The sequence below is a fragment of the Akebia trifoliata genome, chromosome 2 (genome assembly GCF_017979445.1).
Source record: "Akebia trifoliata isolate Shusen 1 chromosome 2, ASM1797944v1, whole genome shotgun sequence".
NCBI lineage: Eukaryota > Viridiplantae > Streptophyta > Magnoliopsida > Ranunculales > Lardizabalaceae > Akebia > Akebia trifoliata.
Window position 1 is genome coordinate 7,795,826 of NC_141376.1, and position 17,537 is coordinate 7,813,362.

Consider the following 17,537-nt stretch of genomic DNA (forward strand, 5'->3'; position numbering starts at 1 on the left):
GAGATGGAAGTGTGTAGAAACCATAGATGCTTTTCATTGAGATACGAGTGAAAAAGTATATATGGTTGCAACACACTTCTATCTTAGCAAAGTGAGATATGAGGTACAATCTTAAAGTAACTCCAGCACGACTCAAACATTAAATATAATTACACAACTTAATCGAGTTTTATCCAATTTAGTGAGTTTCAAGTTGGATTGGCCAAGTTTTTGTGTTGACTCAACAAGTTACTGAATAATCAACTTGAAATTAAATTGTGTTGAGTGAGTTGAGTCGCGAGCTCAAAAATATCTGTTTAGACCATAGAACCGACTGAAGCTGCATGCTTTGAAAAAACAAAACTTGAAATCACGTTTAAATTTTAATGTTTTTAAAATTGGATTTTACAAAAGTGGTAACTAATTTAGACGATTTTTTTTTTTTTGGTTAAAAACAGTACAACAACATTAATTATCTTCCAATATTTAATATTTATGTTCAATTAAAAACTCATTTACATGTGAGGTATCGGTAAGTTTATGGTTGTTTCATTGAGCACGTTTTTTTTTCATGAGAGTCTCATTTATGGTTCATTTACAATACATTTTGTATGATTAATTTCATTAGCAAAAAGTTATATAATGTTCATATTCATGTAATATGGATTCTACCAATTGTTTTATAGCCAAAATTTGTTTTCGAATAAAACCGATCATAATTGAGATCTCGGAGTAAACTAAAACATCTCAAATGATGTAATGACCAAAGGATATCCATCATTTTTTTCTCGAACACTAAGATTTAATATGTTATATGGTTTCTATAAAATATTAGATATATTTGATCGATAATTAATGTATATTTTATATATTTTTTTCAATTTGATTATGGTATGGGGTTTAGTGGTTCTCTGCTTTTATTTATCTCATGATTTCTGGTCAAAATTAATTGAAAATACGAAAAAAAAATTTGTTAATTTTCTTGAAATAAAGTTGGTTTGTTTTTTCACTTCAGTCCAACCAACTGTTTGATTGAAATACACACTATCATTGATGGTTTCATCTGAGTATGATGGCCTTGATTTATGGTTGGTGGAATAATTATAATTACGATCATTTTAATGGTGAATAAACTAGGATAAAAAGTTTGATTTATTAGCGACTCTTAAAATTGTTCCTTAAGAATCCAGATTTCTTATCATCATCGAATTCTTACAAACAAAAAAAAAAGTAATTTTTTTTTTCATTTTTCAAAGTCGATTTATTTATTTTCTATTTGATGATACAATCAATAGAGTTAAACTATCAACCTGTTTGATATAAATTCATAAAATCCTCCTCTTCAAAATCAACCCATTTTAACCGGTTTTTAAATTTGAGATCCTAAGAGCACCTAATATAGCATGTACCAAATTTTGGCACAACTAACCAAAAAAATTATACTCCAAATATGTGCTGAAAGCCATCCCAAATATAAAATTATAAAATGTTATTTACATGGGGATCCTCTCTCGAGTTAAGGGGGTAAAAGTGCAAAAAATAAAGTTAGAGGAGTATTATTAAAATTTTGAGGTGAAAGAGATAAGAAATGAAAAATAATAAAGTGGTTTAAAAGGTTAAAATAAGAAATGTAACAAAGTTAGAGGGGGAGAAGCAGAAAGAAAATAAAGTGGACTCCATAACAACTGTAACTAGATGAGATGTTAGTCCCCGACAAAATACAACTGCAGTAAATGGGCCTTAGTGTATTTTATTATATAGTCGGTGCATCTGATGTCAAATTTTGACATTGGATTATCCTATTTCAAGATATAGGATAGTGGCTTTTGAATTAAAAATTTGTGTGAGTGTGTGTGTCTTTAAATCAAATTGTCATCCAAAGCATATAAATAATTTTTTTTTTTAAACGTACAATTGAAGAGATACGTGCCAAATATACCATTGACGTTGCTCTATTTTTAAGAATGCAATATTACCACACACATTATATATTATTAGTTGATCTATACTATTACCACACCATGGTATGATTAAACATCATAAGTGATTTAATTGTTGAATTGTGATAATATGATGCCCCTCTCTAACACACGCCCCCATAATAGAATAGTAGATCATTTGGCTCAAGATGCACTAGAAAAAAAAATATTTATATTTATGTGTATCCCAAGGCAAATAGCCTACGGTTCTGTGATAGGGGCGTAGAACATGTGTCAAAGGAGGGGGTCAGAAAATCATTACACTTTATTGTAACGACACTGCACTATAAAATAAAATCACTCATTCAGGACATAAGCTATGCCTAAATTTATAATATAATAATGATGATATATCATCCTATTATAAAATTATAGCGTAATCAAAATTATTATTATTTTTTAAGATTATATACCCACATCTTTAATAGTTTTTAAAAGCCCTTCAAGTTTTGGTAAAAATTAGAGATACATTTACATGTTTTCAAATTAGTGACTTATCCCCTTAACTTCAATTTTGCATTAGAGATTAAACAAAAGAGTTGTGATAATATGACTCACCAGGTGGCATACTCAATTGACTCACTTACGTGGACAAGTTCGAGAATCGTAGATCTATATATCTCGAGATATATGATTGCACTTCCCCATAAAAAAGTGTATCCATATGGAACTGTGTATAACGAGGCATACATGTCTATAATTATCAAACTTATCCACGTCAAGGAATCAATTGAGTATGCCAACTAAGAAGTCATATTATCAGGACTCTTAATAAAATGACTAAAATTCCCTTACTGACAATCTTTTGACAAAATATTCTCTCATTGAAACATTAAAGTTTAATAACTAGAAAAGATTTAGATTTTGAATAAGAAAAAATCTGAAGATTTTGTCAAGATGTTGCAGATAACAAATCGAAGACAAGGGCTCAAAGAGGTTCATTAGGTCAAAAATGGATTTTGAAATAAAAAAAAATCAAGATTTTTGTTAATTTATCTTCTTTTTTTTAAATCAAAAGGGAGGATACGTTGTCCTTCAAAGTTTCCATGGTTCTTGTTTTGATAGTGTGATTTTAGGACTTTCTTACTTTTTATCTTTCTTCTAACATTTTTTTATTTATTTAATAATGATGTGTGGTTATAGTATATTGGAGTGGTAATATAACATCCCTAACTCCATGCCTCCCCCAAACCACCTTACAAAGTCCACGCGGCATTTTGGCCGATTCCTTTTATGTAAAGGAAAATGTGGAAGTAACATTAAAATTGACATCGACGTGGATGTAGGTAGAGAATCATAGATGCTTTTCATTGAGATACGAGTAAAAGAAAAAGAGCGTATATTGTTATGTGTGTACCTCCACGTCAGTAATGTGAGAATCGATGTCATTAATTCCAGTACGAAAACGCGTAAAAGAAAGACTTCATATCCAATGTCCAATCAGTTTTCTTCACTATAAAACTCGAGACAACTACTTAGATCAATCTCTAAAACCAACTAATTATTAATTTATTATTCATAGAAAGAGTAAGCTTTCGCCAATCGCTATCACAGACTCCCAAATGGTGTAATTTTGCTTCAGTTAGAATGGTTGAAGGTTTTCGGATTTCGTCTTCTGCGCTCCTCTTTCGATCTTGACTTCTTGAGTCGTCTCACTTCTTCGATCCAATTTCACTTTTTTCCTCTCTCTGTGATCTCTCGATGCTCGATTCAGGCGGAATCATCATGGATCGAAGATCACTGATTCGAAATCGAAATCTGATCTCATCCGCTTTTCTCTTCATTTTCTTTCTCGAATTCGTCTTCTCCTCTGCAACGAAGGTTTTTGGAGATCCGGATGAAGACCTCCTTCGCTCTATTGGTCCGTCCATGGTATTTCCTCTCTTCTTCGCTAATACAAAGTCATCTCGGCCTTCGGTTGATGGACGATTTCGTCGTCAGCTGCAGAAGGCTGAGCATCTTCATCCTAACGCACGCATGAGACTCCACGATGATCTCCTCTCCAACGGGTGAGCCACTCTTCAATCTTTATAATTATGTAATTAATTACGGGAATTTTTGTTGAATTTTCTCTAAACTTTTCTTATTTGATTGTTCTCTGTATATTCGATTGAATTAAGATTTAATTAGGGTTGGTTGGTTGATCTGTATTTGCAGTTACTATACGACTCGGCTTTGGATCGGAACACCTCCTCAAGAATTCGCTCTTATTGTTGATTCAGGAAGTACTGTTACGTATGTTCCATGTTCTACATGCGAACAGTGCGGGAAGCACCAGGTAATGTTTGATTTTGAGTGTTAAAAAGTTAATTTTGCAGTGTTCAATCACTTGGTATGATATGATATGAAGAACTCCATTCCATGAGCCAAGCATCGCGATTGGATCACTCCACCATAATTAGGAATAACTCCTCAGATTTGGATTTAACTCAAAAATGAGTAAATTTCTTAAAGTCCATCAAAACATGGTTGAATTTGACCTTTGAATGCAATATCGATGATTGATTAACAGCCTAAGCTCTTTTTTTTTTTTTTTTTTTTAAATCGAAACGTCTATTAACAATTTAACTCTTTTAATTCCAATCTTCCATGTAATTTAGTAAGATTATCTGTATTTGAAAGGGGATAAATCCTAAACATTAAACGAGTTCCATGTGTAAGTTTGGACTTATACATGTTATGGGCCCCTACCGTTGCCCACATCAATTGTTACGTTCTCCCTTGTTTTGATGCTTTTACAATTCACCTTGGTTGCAGAAACAACCAAATTTTATCCTCTCGTAACTTTTGATGGTTTGTATGTACTAAAATTTTCTTCTTGTAGTTTTGTACGTAGTAATTGCATAAGAAATTAACTAGCTAGTGGTGTGGATATCATTTTTTTATTTTGATTTGGGTATATGTGTGTGTGTGAGTGTGTGTGTGTGTGTGTGTGTGTGTGTGTGTGTGAAATCTCTTCCATAATTTGTTTCTTGCAGTGTGTGTGTGTGTCGAAATGAGAAAACTCTTCCATAATTTTCTTCTTGTGAGCAAGAAGCCAGAACTCTTGGTTGCAAATTTCACACTAGATGTTGATTGAACTGGATATTTGTATCCATGAAGCCAAATATCTCACATTTGCTAATCTTCTCAGTTGTATATGGTCTTGTGTTCAAATTAAGGTTATTTCCTGTCACCTATTGAATAATTATCTTTGTTGTTGTCTAGGATCCAAGATTCCAGCCGGAATTGTCAAGCACTTACCAACCTGTAAAATGCAATTTGGATTGTACTTGTGACAGTGAGAGAACACAATGCATTTATGAGAGGCAGTATGCTGAGTTGAGCTCTAGCAGTGGAGTGCTTGGTGACGACATTGTATCTTTTGGAAATGAAAGTGCACTTGAGCCCCAGCGTGCTGTTTTCGGTTGTGAAAATGTGGAAACTGGTGATCTATATAGTCAACATGCTGATGGCATAATGGGGCTGGGCCGTGGTCAGCTAAGTATCGTTGATCAACTTGTCGACAAGGGTGTGATTAGTGATTCATTTTCTTTATGTTATGGTGGGATGAATATTGGTGGGGGTGCAATGGTTCTTGGCGGGATTTCATTTCCTGATGGCATGGTCTTTTCCCATTCAGACCCTGCACGCAGGTATGATTTAATAATATTTCTCTGAGAGGAGATCATAGTTATGGTTTTCCCCAACAAATACATTTGATACATCTCACACATTTACTCTAGTCTCGGGATGGCAACAGCCCATATTATAATATTGAGCTGAAGGAATTACATGTTGCTGGAAAGGCGCTGAAGTTAAACCCAAGGGTCTTCGATGGGAAGCATGGAACTGTCCTGGACAGTGGTACTACATATGCTTACTTACCAGAAGCAGCATTTCTAGCATTTAAAGACGCTGTAAGATTCCCATGCTTGGAGTCTCTTCATTTATTTTTGTATTAGCTTTAGCTATAAAGTAATGTTCACAATGCCTGCTCCTTCGTTACATTTGTTGTTCATTTTACACTTAAAGAGGTGGATTGGTTTACAATTTGATGAAGCTTGATCCAGCTGATTGGCATATGAATACCTCCCCAAAACCTTTGATGGCAGAGGCCTAATTAAAATTTTCCTTTCTTTTGATTCTTTTTTTTTTTTGTTCTGGTTTCTTTTGTTATGCTGATCTCATTCATTTGTAATTTATAATTAAGGAATTGAATGTCAGCTGATTCTAGAAAATCTAGATAAATGAAGCTAATAAATAGACTGACGAAATCTCCAATGAGCTCCATCAATATCCTTCATCATCAAACACCTTATCTCATTTACTGGTCGGCGACGTGAATCCTATTTTGCCATTCAACTCTATCTTGCAACATATCTTCAACGAAGGCATGTGTGTTCATAAATTTTCTTAGTATCGCCATCCACATCATTCTCAGCCTTCCTTTAGAGCATTTCTTGCACCAAAGGGCTTCTCATTGATGTTATTATTAGTCTTCTTTGCATATGATCAAACCTATCTTAACTGACTTTATTAGGTTTTATTCTAATTTTTCCCTGGTTTACCACTCATCCATCTCAACTTTTTCATGTAAGTTGGTTTTTGAATTTTCAGTTCTTTGCATCACAAAAACAAATGATATTGGAAGGTGCTTGTCCCACATATCAACACTTCAAATCTTAAACATAAATAGGATCATCATATATTCCCTATGCCAAATATGTCGGCTGACTGGAGATTTTTGGATTGTCAACATGAATCCTATTCATTGTACAACTCTATCTTGAGCCATATCTCCGGTCAGCTGACCCTGTTATGAGTCTATTCCAACTGTCAACAAGTTAAGGTGATACACTATTACTACCTCCATCCACATCATTTCCTGGATTACTCTCACAGTTTAGAGCCTTGAAAATGCACCAAAGCTTTTCGTGTTTCTGTCATTGGTCTGTATTGTACATGTCCAAGCAATATCAATCTATCTTTCACTCCTCTCGACATCTTATCTCATCTACGCTTTTTCTCTGAACATGCTGTGGCCTGTGAGTGCTGCTAGTGTTAGTTTTTGTGAGCTAAGCGTTCCCTTCCGTATTGATTTTGAAGCTCTCTACTTCTCTTTTTCTGTTTGGTAAGTGTAGGATAACCCCAATACGAGACCACTATACGACAAAAAAGTTAATGTGGAGGTTTCAAATTAGTGAACAAAAAGACCATACAACTTAGCCTATAGAGTTGTTCAATGATTTGAGTCGGCCCAGCTATAGAAATTGGCAGAACTAGTCCCTTTGTGTTCTTTAAGAATGATGGAGCAATGGAAATAAGGAAGTTTGAATTTTGATTTATCTAGTTACCATTTCAGCTACGATGAATTTCAAAAATACTATGATTCCTTTCCTTCTTTATGCATCTCCACTTGTTTATCTTGAAAATTATGTTTCATTTATGATTCCTTTCCTTACTATCGCCATCCACATCATTCTCAACGAAGGCATGAAGTTTATCCTGAAAAAAAAATTTGATATTTCATTTAATTACTTGGTGCACACTGTTGAGCCATTCGATTACTTGATTTACTCGTTATTCTTTGCTTATTTCATTGGATTGCAAAAGAACCTTGTTTTTCACGGAAGAGACTTTTCACTCTCCGTGGCCATAGTATTTCTCTTGCTTTGATGCTTCTTTTTTACAATACATCTGTTCATTAGCATATTTCCGTATATCATTAACAATTTTATGCAAAATAAACTTTTCTACTGTTATTTTTCAGATTGTGGAGAACCTTAACCACCTTAAACAGATTCATGGTCCTGACCCAACTTATAATGATATTTGTTTTTCTGGTGCTGGAAGGTAATGTCTATCTTACAAATGGAAAGCTTAAACTTCAAGAGTATCTATAGCTTGATTATTCATCTTCATGCTACAACTTATACTTCTACTTTATGTGTCTCACTCCTCAGTGATGTCTCCCAACTCTCAAAGGCCTTTCCAGAGGTTGACATGTTATTTGGCAATGGACAAAAGTTGTCACTAGCTCCTGAAAACTATTTGTTCCGTGTAAGATTACCAGTATCATTTTATCAACTTGTTTGATACCAAAATCTATCAAAGCTATATATTCTGTCAAAGCATCTCCATCTGATATTTCTCTATTCTTCTCCTTTCATTATTTATAAAGCATTCAAAGGTTCGTGGTGCATATTGCCTTGGAATTTTTCAAAATGGAAAGGATCCCACAACTCTCTTGGGAGGTATGTATATGCTTTACAGAGAGCTATATGGAGGATGTCTTCTTTTTTCCTTCACAAGTATGTTGGGTAATACATTTAGCATATTTGTGCTGGCAAAAAGTATATAACCACGGCTAAAATTTTGGTAATGAAAACGTTCTCAAATTTTCATAAATGTTAGTCAAGATATTATAAATGTTGTAGATAATTTCTCAGAAATTGATCGAGTATTGAAGTCAACCAAAAGTGAAACAAATTTCGGGTTTTCAGCTTAAATTTAAACCCGTGGATATAATCTGCACTAGTTCAATTATATTTTATGCTGACCCTGGGGCAACTTGTCACACCCTAGTTTCTTGAGATCTGTAGTCGATCCAAGATCTATAACTTGAGTCCAAAGGGATGAAATAAAGATAAATGAATAAGTAAAAAACAAATTTCATAAGATTCATACTAGACAATACTACATAAAATAATTTCTATAAAAACCAATACCTAGGATTTTCGCAAACGGTTTCTTGATTTGAAAACTTGATTTAAAATATTAAAACTCCTTTGTTTATTAGAAGAATAAATACAAACTTAAAGATCTTGAAAAATTGGTCTCAAAATTGATGATCAAATTCCTGTTTTTATAAAAATCTGGTTCGACACAATTTGTTGTAAAAATTATATCTAATAAAATATTAAAATAATTTTTACATGAAAATGTGTCAAACCAGATTTTTATAAAAACAGAAATTTGATCATCAATTTTGTGACAAAATTTTCAAAATCTTTAAGTTTGTATTTATTCTTCTAATAACTGAGGAGTTTTAATATTTTAAATCAAGAAACCGTTTGCGAAGATCCCAAGTATTGGTTTTTATAGAGATTATTTTTTGCAGTATTGTCTAGTATGAATCTTATGAAATTTCTTTTTTACTTATTCATTTATCTTTACTTCACCCCTTTGGATCCGAGATTTGGACTCAAGTTGTAGATCTTAGATCAAGTATAGATCTCGAGAAACTAAGATGTGACAAAATGGTATCAGAGCCGAGGACGACTCTTCCTGTTTGGTGGGGAGGTTGTCACGGCCTCATCAGTGCGCCACTGATTGGACGTGGAAAGGGCTACGGAAATTGTGTAGTCGAAGTGGAGCCGTCATGTTGCGGGGAGGAGTGTGAAACTTAGTCCCATATCGGACAGGAGAACGTTCAGATCTTGGTCTATAAGGACAAACCAGACCCTATATAGTATAACACGTTTTAAAGCCGTGCAGATTTCGGCCCAAAGCGAACAATGTTGTACTATTGTAGTCATGGGGCATTACGCAACTAGTAATTTTGAAAATCAATCGTCTCAATTTCCTAGCATGGTTGATTGCCAATATATTTTATGATTTCTTAATGAATATTTGTATCGAATAGGAATCATTGTTCGCAACACTCTTGTAACTTATGATCGCAAGAATGAAAAGATTGGGTTCTTTAAAACTAACTGTTCCGAATTATGGGGAAGACTGCATATTCCTGGAGGTTCTTCACCAGCACCTTCAGCTTCACATGGCAGGAATTCAACTATAGCATTGTCTCCTTCCTTGCCTCCAAGTAGATTGCCAGACTATATCATTCCAGGTAAATTAAGCTGGTCTAATCAGTCTATGCATCTCTTGGCACATTCTTTCAGTCTGGTATGCTTATTGTACTTCTGCGTCAACTTTCCTACAGCTATGTTCTATTTTAAGACATGATTTTCCCTCATTAATCTTAGTAGTTCTTATTGTAAAACTAATTTGGAGTTGCGATTAGAGGTCATATTGCATTTGTTCAACTGTTCAATGTTGATTCTCATTGTACTCAGCAGTTCGTATATAGATGCTTTCTGATGATAATTCCTTATCACATTTGATGTTCAGGCGAATTCCAGATTGGACTCATAACGTTTGATATGTCATTGAGTATAAAGTACTCAGATTTGGTGCCTCATATCACAGAACTCACTAACTTCATTACCCATGAGTTAGAAATTGATACTTCTCAGGTAGAGTGAAAGCTAATTTATTTTCTGTTAGGGTATGCTCCAGTTGTTACTGAAGCTCAGAATTTGATGTGGACATTGCCGACACAGCATTAGATTTGAAATCTCTGTATTTTGTTCACTGCCTACACTTTTTGAGCTCAAACTTATTTTTTCAATGTGCCAATAACTCTGGATGTGGTAATTCCAGGTTCATCTATTGAATTTTACAGAAAAAGGAAATGAAACCCTCATAAGATGGGCTATATATCCAGCGGGACCTTCTCTTTATATTTCTAATACCACGGCAATGGTAAAATTGCTTTTCTAACACTTTGAGAAGTATCTACAATGAAAGAGTGGAGCCTTTCTTATTAATGGACTAACTATTAATATGGCCCTCTCTGATTCTGTTATGTCTGCAGGGCATAATTGGCCGTTTAACTGAACATCGGCTGCAGCTTCCTGAGGCCTTTGGAAGCTACCGATTGGTCAAATGGAAAGTTGAGCCACCTTTGAAACGGTATACTGTGCTTAATTTATTGATCCAATTGGTTAATTTGAGTTTTCCTAATTTGTCATTTTATAGGCAATCTGATACCCCACTATATAACCGGGTATAAACCCTACAAGTATTTTATATAAAGTAATTCCTGAACATCATTAGTTTCAAGAGTGCAAGTTCATAACCCATTTTTTTTTTATCTAGCTGTATAGCCGATAGCTAATACATTGTCATCAGCTCCAGCGTCGTATTAATTTTTTTGGATAAATGTTCTTCTGCAGTATTGCAACAGTGTTTGTCTGGACTTTTTAACAGAAAATTCCAACAGTTATAACTTTAAACAACTAAAGAAACTATAATTTGCATTTCATCCTCATATCTATTAACTCTTATGGGTTCTTCTGGACTTGTGCAGGACATGGTGGAAACAACACTTCTTGGCAGTAGTTGTAGGAGTAATAGTTACATTGGTTCTCAGTCTCGCAAGTGTTGGGATGTGGTTTGTTTGGAGACAGAGACAGCAAGCATTTGGTACATACAAGCCTGTCAGCGCAGTTGTTCCTGAACAAGAGCTTCAACCACTATGAACTCATAAAAAATAATCTTTGCCTAATGATATAGACCAAAAAATTCTCTCTGGCAGTCATTTTTGACTCATTGCCTGAAGGGTGAGAGTCCTCTACAAAAGGCTCCTATGTTGATCAAATATTGCCAGTGAAAAGAATGGCCCCATGCCCAATGAGCCTTACCTGCTATTTGTTCATATTTTCTGGTACACAAAAAAAAAAAAAAATACAAGATCCCAAAAACAGTTTGTACTAAGTAATGCCCATCATCACAGACTCTGGTACTATACTTTGCCAACCAAGTGGTTGCTAACAGTTTTTCTGGTCTGTTTGTTTGGCCTCTATCTTTAACTCTTATTTTACTGGTGCCTACATATGCAAAATAGAATAACCAATGCTATATTCGACAAGCACCACCGTTCTTGATGATAGATTTTAGATTATTACAACTGCAATAGGATGCTTTGGACTGAGAACAAACAGGCAGTCAGGCTTCGGTATCCAACTGTGCCTCCTTGCTTAGGATGGTTGTTGGTCGCCACACTTAGTTGCAGATATTGTAGGTATTACTTTGTGCAGCATTTCAGGTATTAGATTTCCGCTGCTGGACTTCTGAAAGCAATTTTCAGACCCAAGTTGTTTGGTGCGTGTTCAGAAGTCAGAATCCAAAAATAGGTCAGAAGCCCAAAGTTTGCTCAGACCAGGTTTTGGATCCCAGCTCTTGAGAGAATAGATGTAAAAAATAAAAAGTTTTCTATGTTTTTGTTTTGTGTTTTTTTTTTTTTCTGTTTAAATTTTAACTAACCACCAAAATGTTCACCAAAGCCCTGCTTGGTACGTAGCAAATCATTTGCAAATGCAAATGATTTGTTGGAATCTTATTTACAAATGCTTGGTTACATTATGAAATTTTTTTGCATTGCAAATTATTTGCATGAACCTCTTAAGCCTTTCACAAATTTCAGCAAATAATTTGTAGTAAAAAAAGTACTGCAAATCATTTATGGTGCAAAGCAAAACCTTTGCATGGTACCCAGCAGTGTCTAACTGTTTTTAACGTCCCCCACATTTCCTTGTTATGGCAGAGGGGGTCGGTTATCCTCTCTCGGGCGTTGTGCCACATGATGTGATTGGGGTTTACAAAAGAAAGCCAAATAGAACGTCGGTTAAAATTACCAAGTAGCATCGCTGCAGGCTGTCAAGAAATAAAGATATCTGAAATGAAAACAACTCGACAAGGGTTGGAAAAAAAAAGAGGGATATTAAGCTGACAATAGTGAAACTATTTCCCTATTTAACCTGAAATGGGAAGGCTTACTATCATCAACAGCTAATATTGCAAACTTGATTCTTCTTGGATATTGAAATTACCATCAAAATGTGAAACCAGGAAAGGGGAATGGTGAAACCAGCATGTCCACACAATTCAAAGAGTCATACTCGTAAAAAGGGTACATAATATACTCCATCCTTTTAAATATTCCCTAATACAAAGCCAATCAAATCAAAAAAGACAAAATTATATGAGATGATGACCAATGAGGAGAGTAAGTCCTTGAGTTAATCTGAATCTGAAGAGTTAGATTGTGTGCTTTGTCGGACGCTCCTAGTGGGCGCACTGGACTTGGATGGGTTCAAGGATGATTCACCCTCAAATATTATAACTTGAGATTTTGCCAACCTCTCCTCCAGCTCCTCGTGCTGAAATCATCTTTCCCACCAAGCTGATCAAATCCTACCTGATGTACACATTCAGTATGAAATTATCAGTAACTTTAACATTACATGGATTAAAAATTCAATTGACTGCTTACACCTCTGTATTTCATACCACATAATCGTCAACTTTAGTATTCTTTATAAGAGCAAGGGTTGGAAGTACAACTATCTTGAGTTTCTCAGCCAAGAAAGGACTTTTCTCCGCATGAATTTTCACAAAACGCGTCTCTATGTGCTGTTTTGCCAAAATAGTCAAATGTTTGTCCATCACCTGGAAAACCATCAGAAGCTTATAGATCATTCCTCTGTGAAGCAGGTACCCATTGAAATAAAAAAGAAAAGATTAGTTCATCTTATGCACAAACCATAGAAAGAGCATTTATTGATAGAAGCCTAACATACCTTGGTACCCATACTACAATAAATGCCCACCTATTATTAGAAAGAAAATCTCTTAACAGAATGTTCAAATTGTTCGAACAGCTATCTATACCCAAAGTCACAAAAATCAGCAATTTTTTTAAAAAGTTGCATTTAAAACACGACTTGCATTCCTAATGATTAAAACGGTAAATATAAAAAAACGCAACTTTTTCCTGTGTAACAAAAATACCGACTTTTTCCGTTTTTTCACATGGGCAAAATTTTAAACATTTTCTCTTTTTTTAAATATGGGATTTGATGCATAATAGAATTTGGTAATTCATAAATGTAGAAATATGGGATTTGATGATAGCAACTTGATTTTATGAATTTTCATTAGATATATTTTTTTCATAACTTCTAATATTTTTTTTATCTTTTATTTTCATCGTTTTTTTTCCCTTCTTAACATTTTTTCCGAAGTTTTCCCTTGCTAATTTAAACCCGAACTATGTCTATACCCACAGAACACCCCCATAAAATTCTATATTAGTCACCAAAAAAAAAAAATTGATTCAAATCACATCGTACATCAAGCTTTCAACAATGCAAACAGTTCAGGTCCTTTCACACATTTGGATTGCCAATGGATCATATTGGACCCAAAATCGTATCCAATAATTCAAGGTGTGGGTTAAGGTTTTAGTATCCACTAAGGATGGGATCTGATATCTTATGATCCACCCTAATCTGATCCAACTACGGTCCATTAACAGCCCTACCTGGGGAGGAATATTTAGTTGAATGTTAGGTACATTTTCTGTGAGTAAAATGGACTAAAATAGAAACAAATATTTAAATCCCAAATGAATAGTATACAATATAGAGGTACCACCGCATTACACTCACAGCAGCGCATCAAAGATGAAATATACAATTGTTACAAACTTAAACTCGGCTCTTAGTCCGAAAGAAAATGCAAAATAAATAATTTTTGGATTGTAATGAGATTGTATGGTGTTGAAATCTCCAGACTTTCTTGAGATACCTTTCATTAGTTAGCAGTTAGCCTACATCTAACAGCCAGGTGGAGTACTGATTGATTTTCAGTCTAAATTTAGCTTCAACAAACTGGGCTTAAGGTGCCAATTTACTAAACCAGGCAAATGAATTTTCTTGTGAACCAAACTATCGGGCATGCATACAGTATGTCTTTCTAGACTAAATCAAAGGGCACTCTAAATTCAGCATACTCAAAAACCAAAGGTCTTTACCTCAATAAAATGCATTGGTGTCAAAAACATACCTAAGTAAACCGAGGATGCAAGGTAGAAGCTTATTTACATAGCTTCACTAGTTTCTCGACAATAATATCTAAAGTTTGGTAAAGAATAATGCTCGCTTAAATCTCTAAAATTCAAGCTGCTTCGGCAACCATGCTCACTTGGCACCCATTTGGCCAGGCACATACCAGACAAGACAAACTGAAATTAGCAGAAAAATGTTCATCATGAATTAAAATAAAGCAAGACACCACCTTTTCAACAAATTGGCACAACCATTATATTTGGGTAGTTTAGCAAAGGGCATGAAGCCATGAACTACAATGCATGCAGAATATGCACAAATGCATAGAAAATAAAAGCAAACTCTGCTTATATTAAAAAGAAGCAACAACAACATCTTCATGGTTTGGCACTACCGCTATTTTTTGTTTTGTCTTGCAAATAAAGTGACTTACAAGGCTTAAAATGGACATCATCCAACGCGTAGAACCACCCCCCCCCCCCCCCCCCCCCCCCCCCCCCCCCCCCCCACACGCACACACACACAAAAAGTTGGCACACATTTGAAAAGAATTTATCAACCATCTTCACAAAATACAACTTTCCATTTGAACACTAATGACTTCATAAAAAGTCGACTTGGCTGGGATAAAAACCCCACCCTTACACATTTAAGCTTATCAAACAAAAAAAAATACATATATATTGAATTGAAATTTGAAAATCTCGCCATACGATAAAACCATTACTTAAACTTTTAATAAGGACAACTTACTTAAAGTTTTAAACAGTTGGATCATCCAATATGATATTTATATGGCACCACCAGCTGCGATACAAATAGAGATTAAATATAGACTGACTCGATTGAAAATATTAGCCTATACTTACTATTTCTAAATTCTACTCCAGCTGCTAGGGCCTACATTAACATCATTTTTTTTCTGGCTTGGCAAGCAACGATTAGTGGTCAGCAGAGGTGAAGGTGGGAATCGATGGGCTTTGAACCCAAGTCATGGGATCAACACTCCACATGCCTGACCAACTTAGCTAAGTTGGCAGCTTCACATTAACATCATGCTGGATAATTGAACCATGTAGTGAGTTTGCTCTTTAAGGGTCTGTCCAAACATTCCATTACTTATCTACCCAATAATTGGGATTCTAAGCAAATGATGTTAATGTTAAATGCAGAAAACTGATCTAGATTTTATGGATGATCAGATTTATGCTTTCATCAAGTTATAACTTTTTTGCATCAATAAAAGAATTAGAAAATTCTGGAAGGTTTTATACCCAAATGTACCAATAATCACTCAATGACTAGCCCAAATTAATAAACAATTTTCGGGGTTTTATATCTAAATGTACCACTAATCACTCAATAACTTGCCCAAGTTGATAAAAATTTAGGGTTTTTTAGTTCGGAAAAAAAAAATTTCTTGCCTTGATTATCTATGTTTTTCAAACATTTCAGATCTGAGATTTCTACATCTACAAATGAATTGAAACCCTAACAATATTCACCAAAATGAGACAGAGAGGGTTAATTAATACCTTGCAAGGCCAATTTTCGCGGTAGAAATGGCAAACAACACGGTCGCTGGCCTTGACAGCAGAGAAGAAATCCTTCTCAGAGGGGATCTCAGAGTACTCCCCATGGCCAAGGGAGATCCAACGGTTTCTCTTCTCCGCCATTTTCTTCATCTGCTGTAACCTTCGCTCCCTCAACGCATCTAGATCGTCGAGATCGACACGATCTAAGGCTAAGATCTCTTCATCGATCTTGTCCTCTACGGCTTTGACGACCGTCAGCAATTGTTTCTCCAAAATCTGTAAGATTAAATAAGAACTGAGAAAATTAAACAAAAAAATACAAAAAACAAGAAATCGAAGGAGAAAACACGCAATATTAGCTTGAGAATCGATATTCTATCTCACTTCTTGAACTTTTGGATTCTCCATTTGTAGATCTGACCGATCTTCCTCGCAATCGATTTCCAGAAAAAATAAAATAGTATTTGAGCGCGAAACAGAGGAGATCTTCTAAATCTAATACTCATTTTCATCATACGGCTTTAAAATCCGGCAATCCGTTTCGTCTCGTTCCTCAACGATTTCGAGTTGACTCGTACGAGTCATCTCTTGTCCAACATGAACCTGATAAAGTTCAACTGGATTTAAAATTATTTATATTTGGTAAATAATTATGACTTCGTAAAATCCCATGATCATATCTGTGGATAATAATTATTTAAATTTAAATATTAGAAAAGGATACATTCTTTTTCATTAGGATGTTAGCGTTATTCAACAAATTCATTTTTTAATAATAGGTAATGTTGGGATGACATTGGGATTTACTTCGATTCTCACATTTCTAATGTGGAAATGAGCACATAACTATATGTTTTTTACTTGTATCTCAAGGAAACACATATGTGACTATCACATCAACACAGTGAAAATCAAAGTCTCCTAGAATTTTTCTTTCAGTAATACCTCTCATCCTTTTATCTTTTAATGAAAAAAAAAATTGTATATTGGTCTTTTACATAATAAATCATTGTTTACATTACAAATATTAAGAGTATTTTAGTCTTTTAATTTAAATAAAATTTTTATTGTAAACAAATACTTTGACAATCAATACAAACATAATAAATGTATAAGTCTTGATAATATGACTCATCAGGTGTTATACTCAAATGACTTCTTGATGTGATAAGTTCAGGTATCGTAGATCTAAATGTCTTGAGATACACAATTGCACTTTCCCCATAAAAATGTATCTCGATGGAATTATGCATCCCGAGACATACATATCTATGGTTTCCGAACTTATCCAGGTCATAATCATTTGAGTATGCCACCCAGAAAGTCATATTATCAAAACTCTAAATGTATTTCTCATGGAAAGTATA

At 34.5% G+C, this 17,537-nt stretch overlaps 2 protein-coding genes across 2 annotated transcripts; one reads left to right on the forward strand and one right to left on the reverse strand.

Annotated features, from left to right (window-relative positions):
- Positions 1-3,442: 3,442 nt before the first annotated feature.
- On the forward strand, positions 3,443-11,607 carry LOC147409269 (aspartic proteinase 36-like). The gene is made up of 12 exons (XM_086427101.1): positions 3,443-3,967; positions 4,116-4,236; positions 5,166-5,593; positions 5,701-5,857; positions 7,711-7,793; positions 7,904-8,000; positions 8,122-8,194; positions 9,586-9,792; positions 10,074-10,198; positions 10,386-10,487; positions 10,600-10,697; positions 11,095-11,607. Exons 1-12 carry the CDS (start codon positions 3,660-3,662, stop codon positions 11,264-11,266), a joined length of 1,971 nt encoding a protein of 656 aa, XP_086283227.1. The 5' UTR covers positions 3,443-3,659; the 3' UTR covers positions 11,267-11,607.
- Positions 11,608-12,661: 1,054 nt separating this feature from the next.
- LOC147409270 (thioredoxin domain-containing protein 9 homolog) lies at positions 12,662-16,707 on the reverse strand. The gene is given in 5 exon segments (XM_086427116.1): positions 12,662-12,945; positions 12,948-12,984; positions 13,077-13,235; positions 16,171-16,446; positions 16,555-16,707. Coding segments are annotated over 5 exon segments (636 nt in total). The 5' UTR covers positions 16,579-16,707; the 3' UTR covers positions 12,662-12,805.
- Positions 16,708-17,537: the final 830 nt, after the last annotated feature.

Coding starts and splice junctions, on each gene's coding strand:
- LOC147409269 (XM_086427101.1), top strand. CDS start 3,660: ATGCTCGATTCAGGCGGAATCATCATGGATCGAAGATCACTGATTCGA. Junction 4,237..5,165: donor AACAGTGCGGGAAGCACCAG/GTAATGTTTGAT, acceptor GTTGTTGTCTAG/GATCCAAGATTCCAGCCGGA. Junction 8,001..8,121: donor CTGAAAACTATTTGTTCCGT/GTAAGATTACCA, acceptor TTATTTATAAAG/CATTCAAAGGTTCGTGGTGC.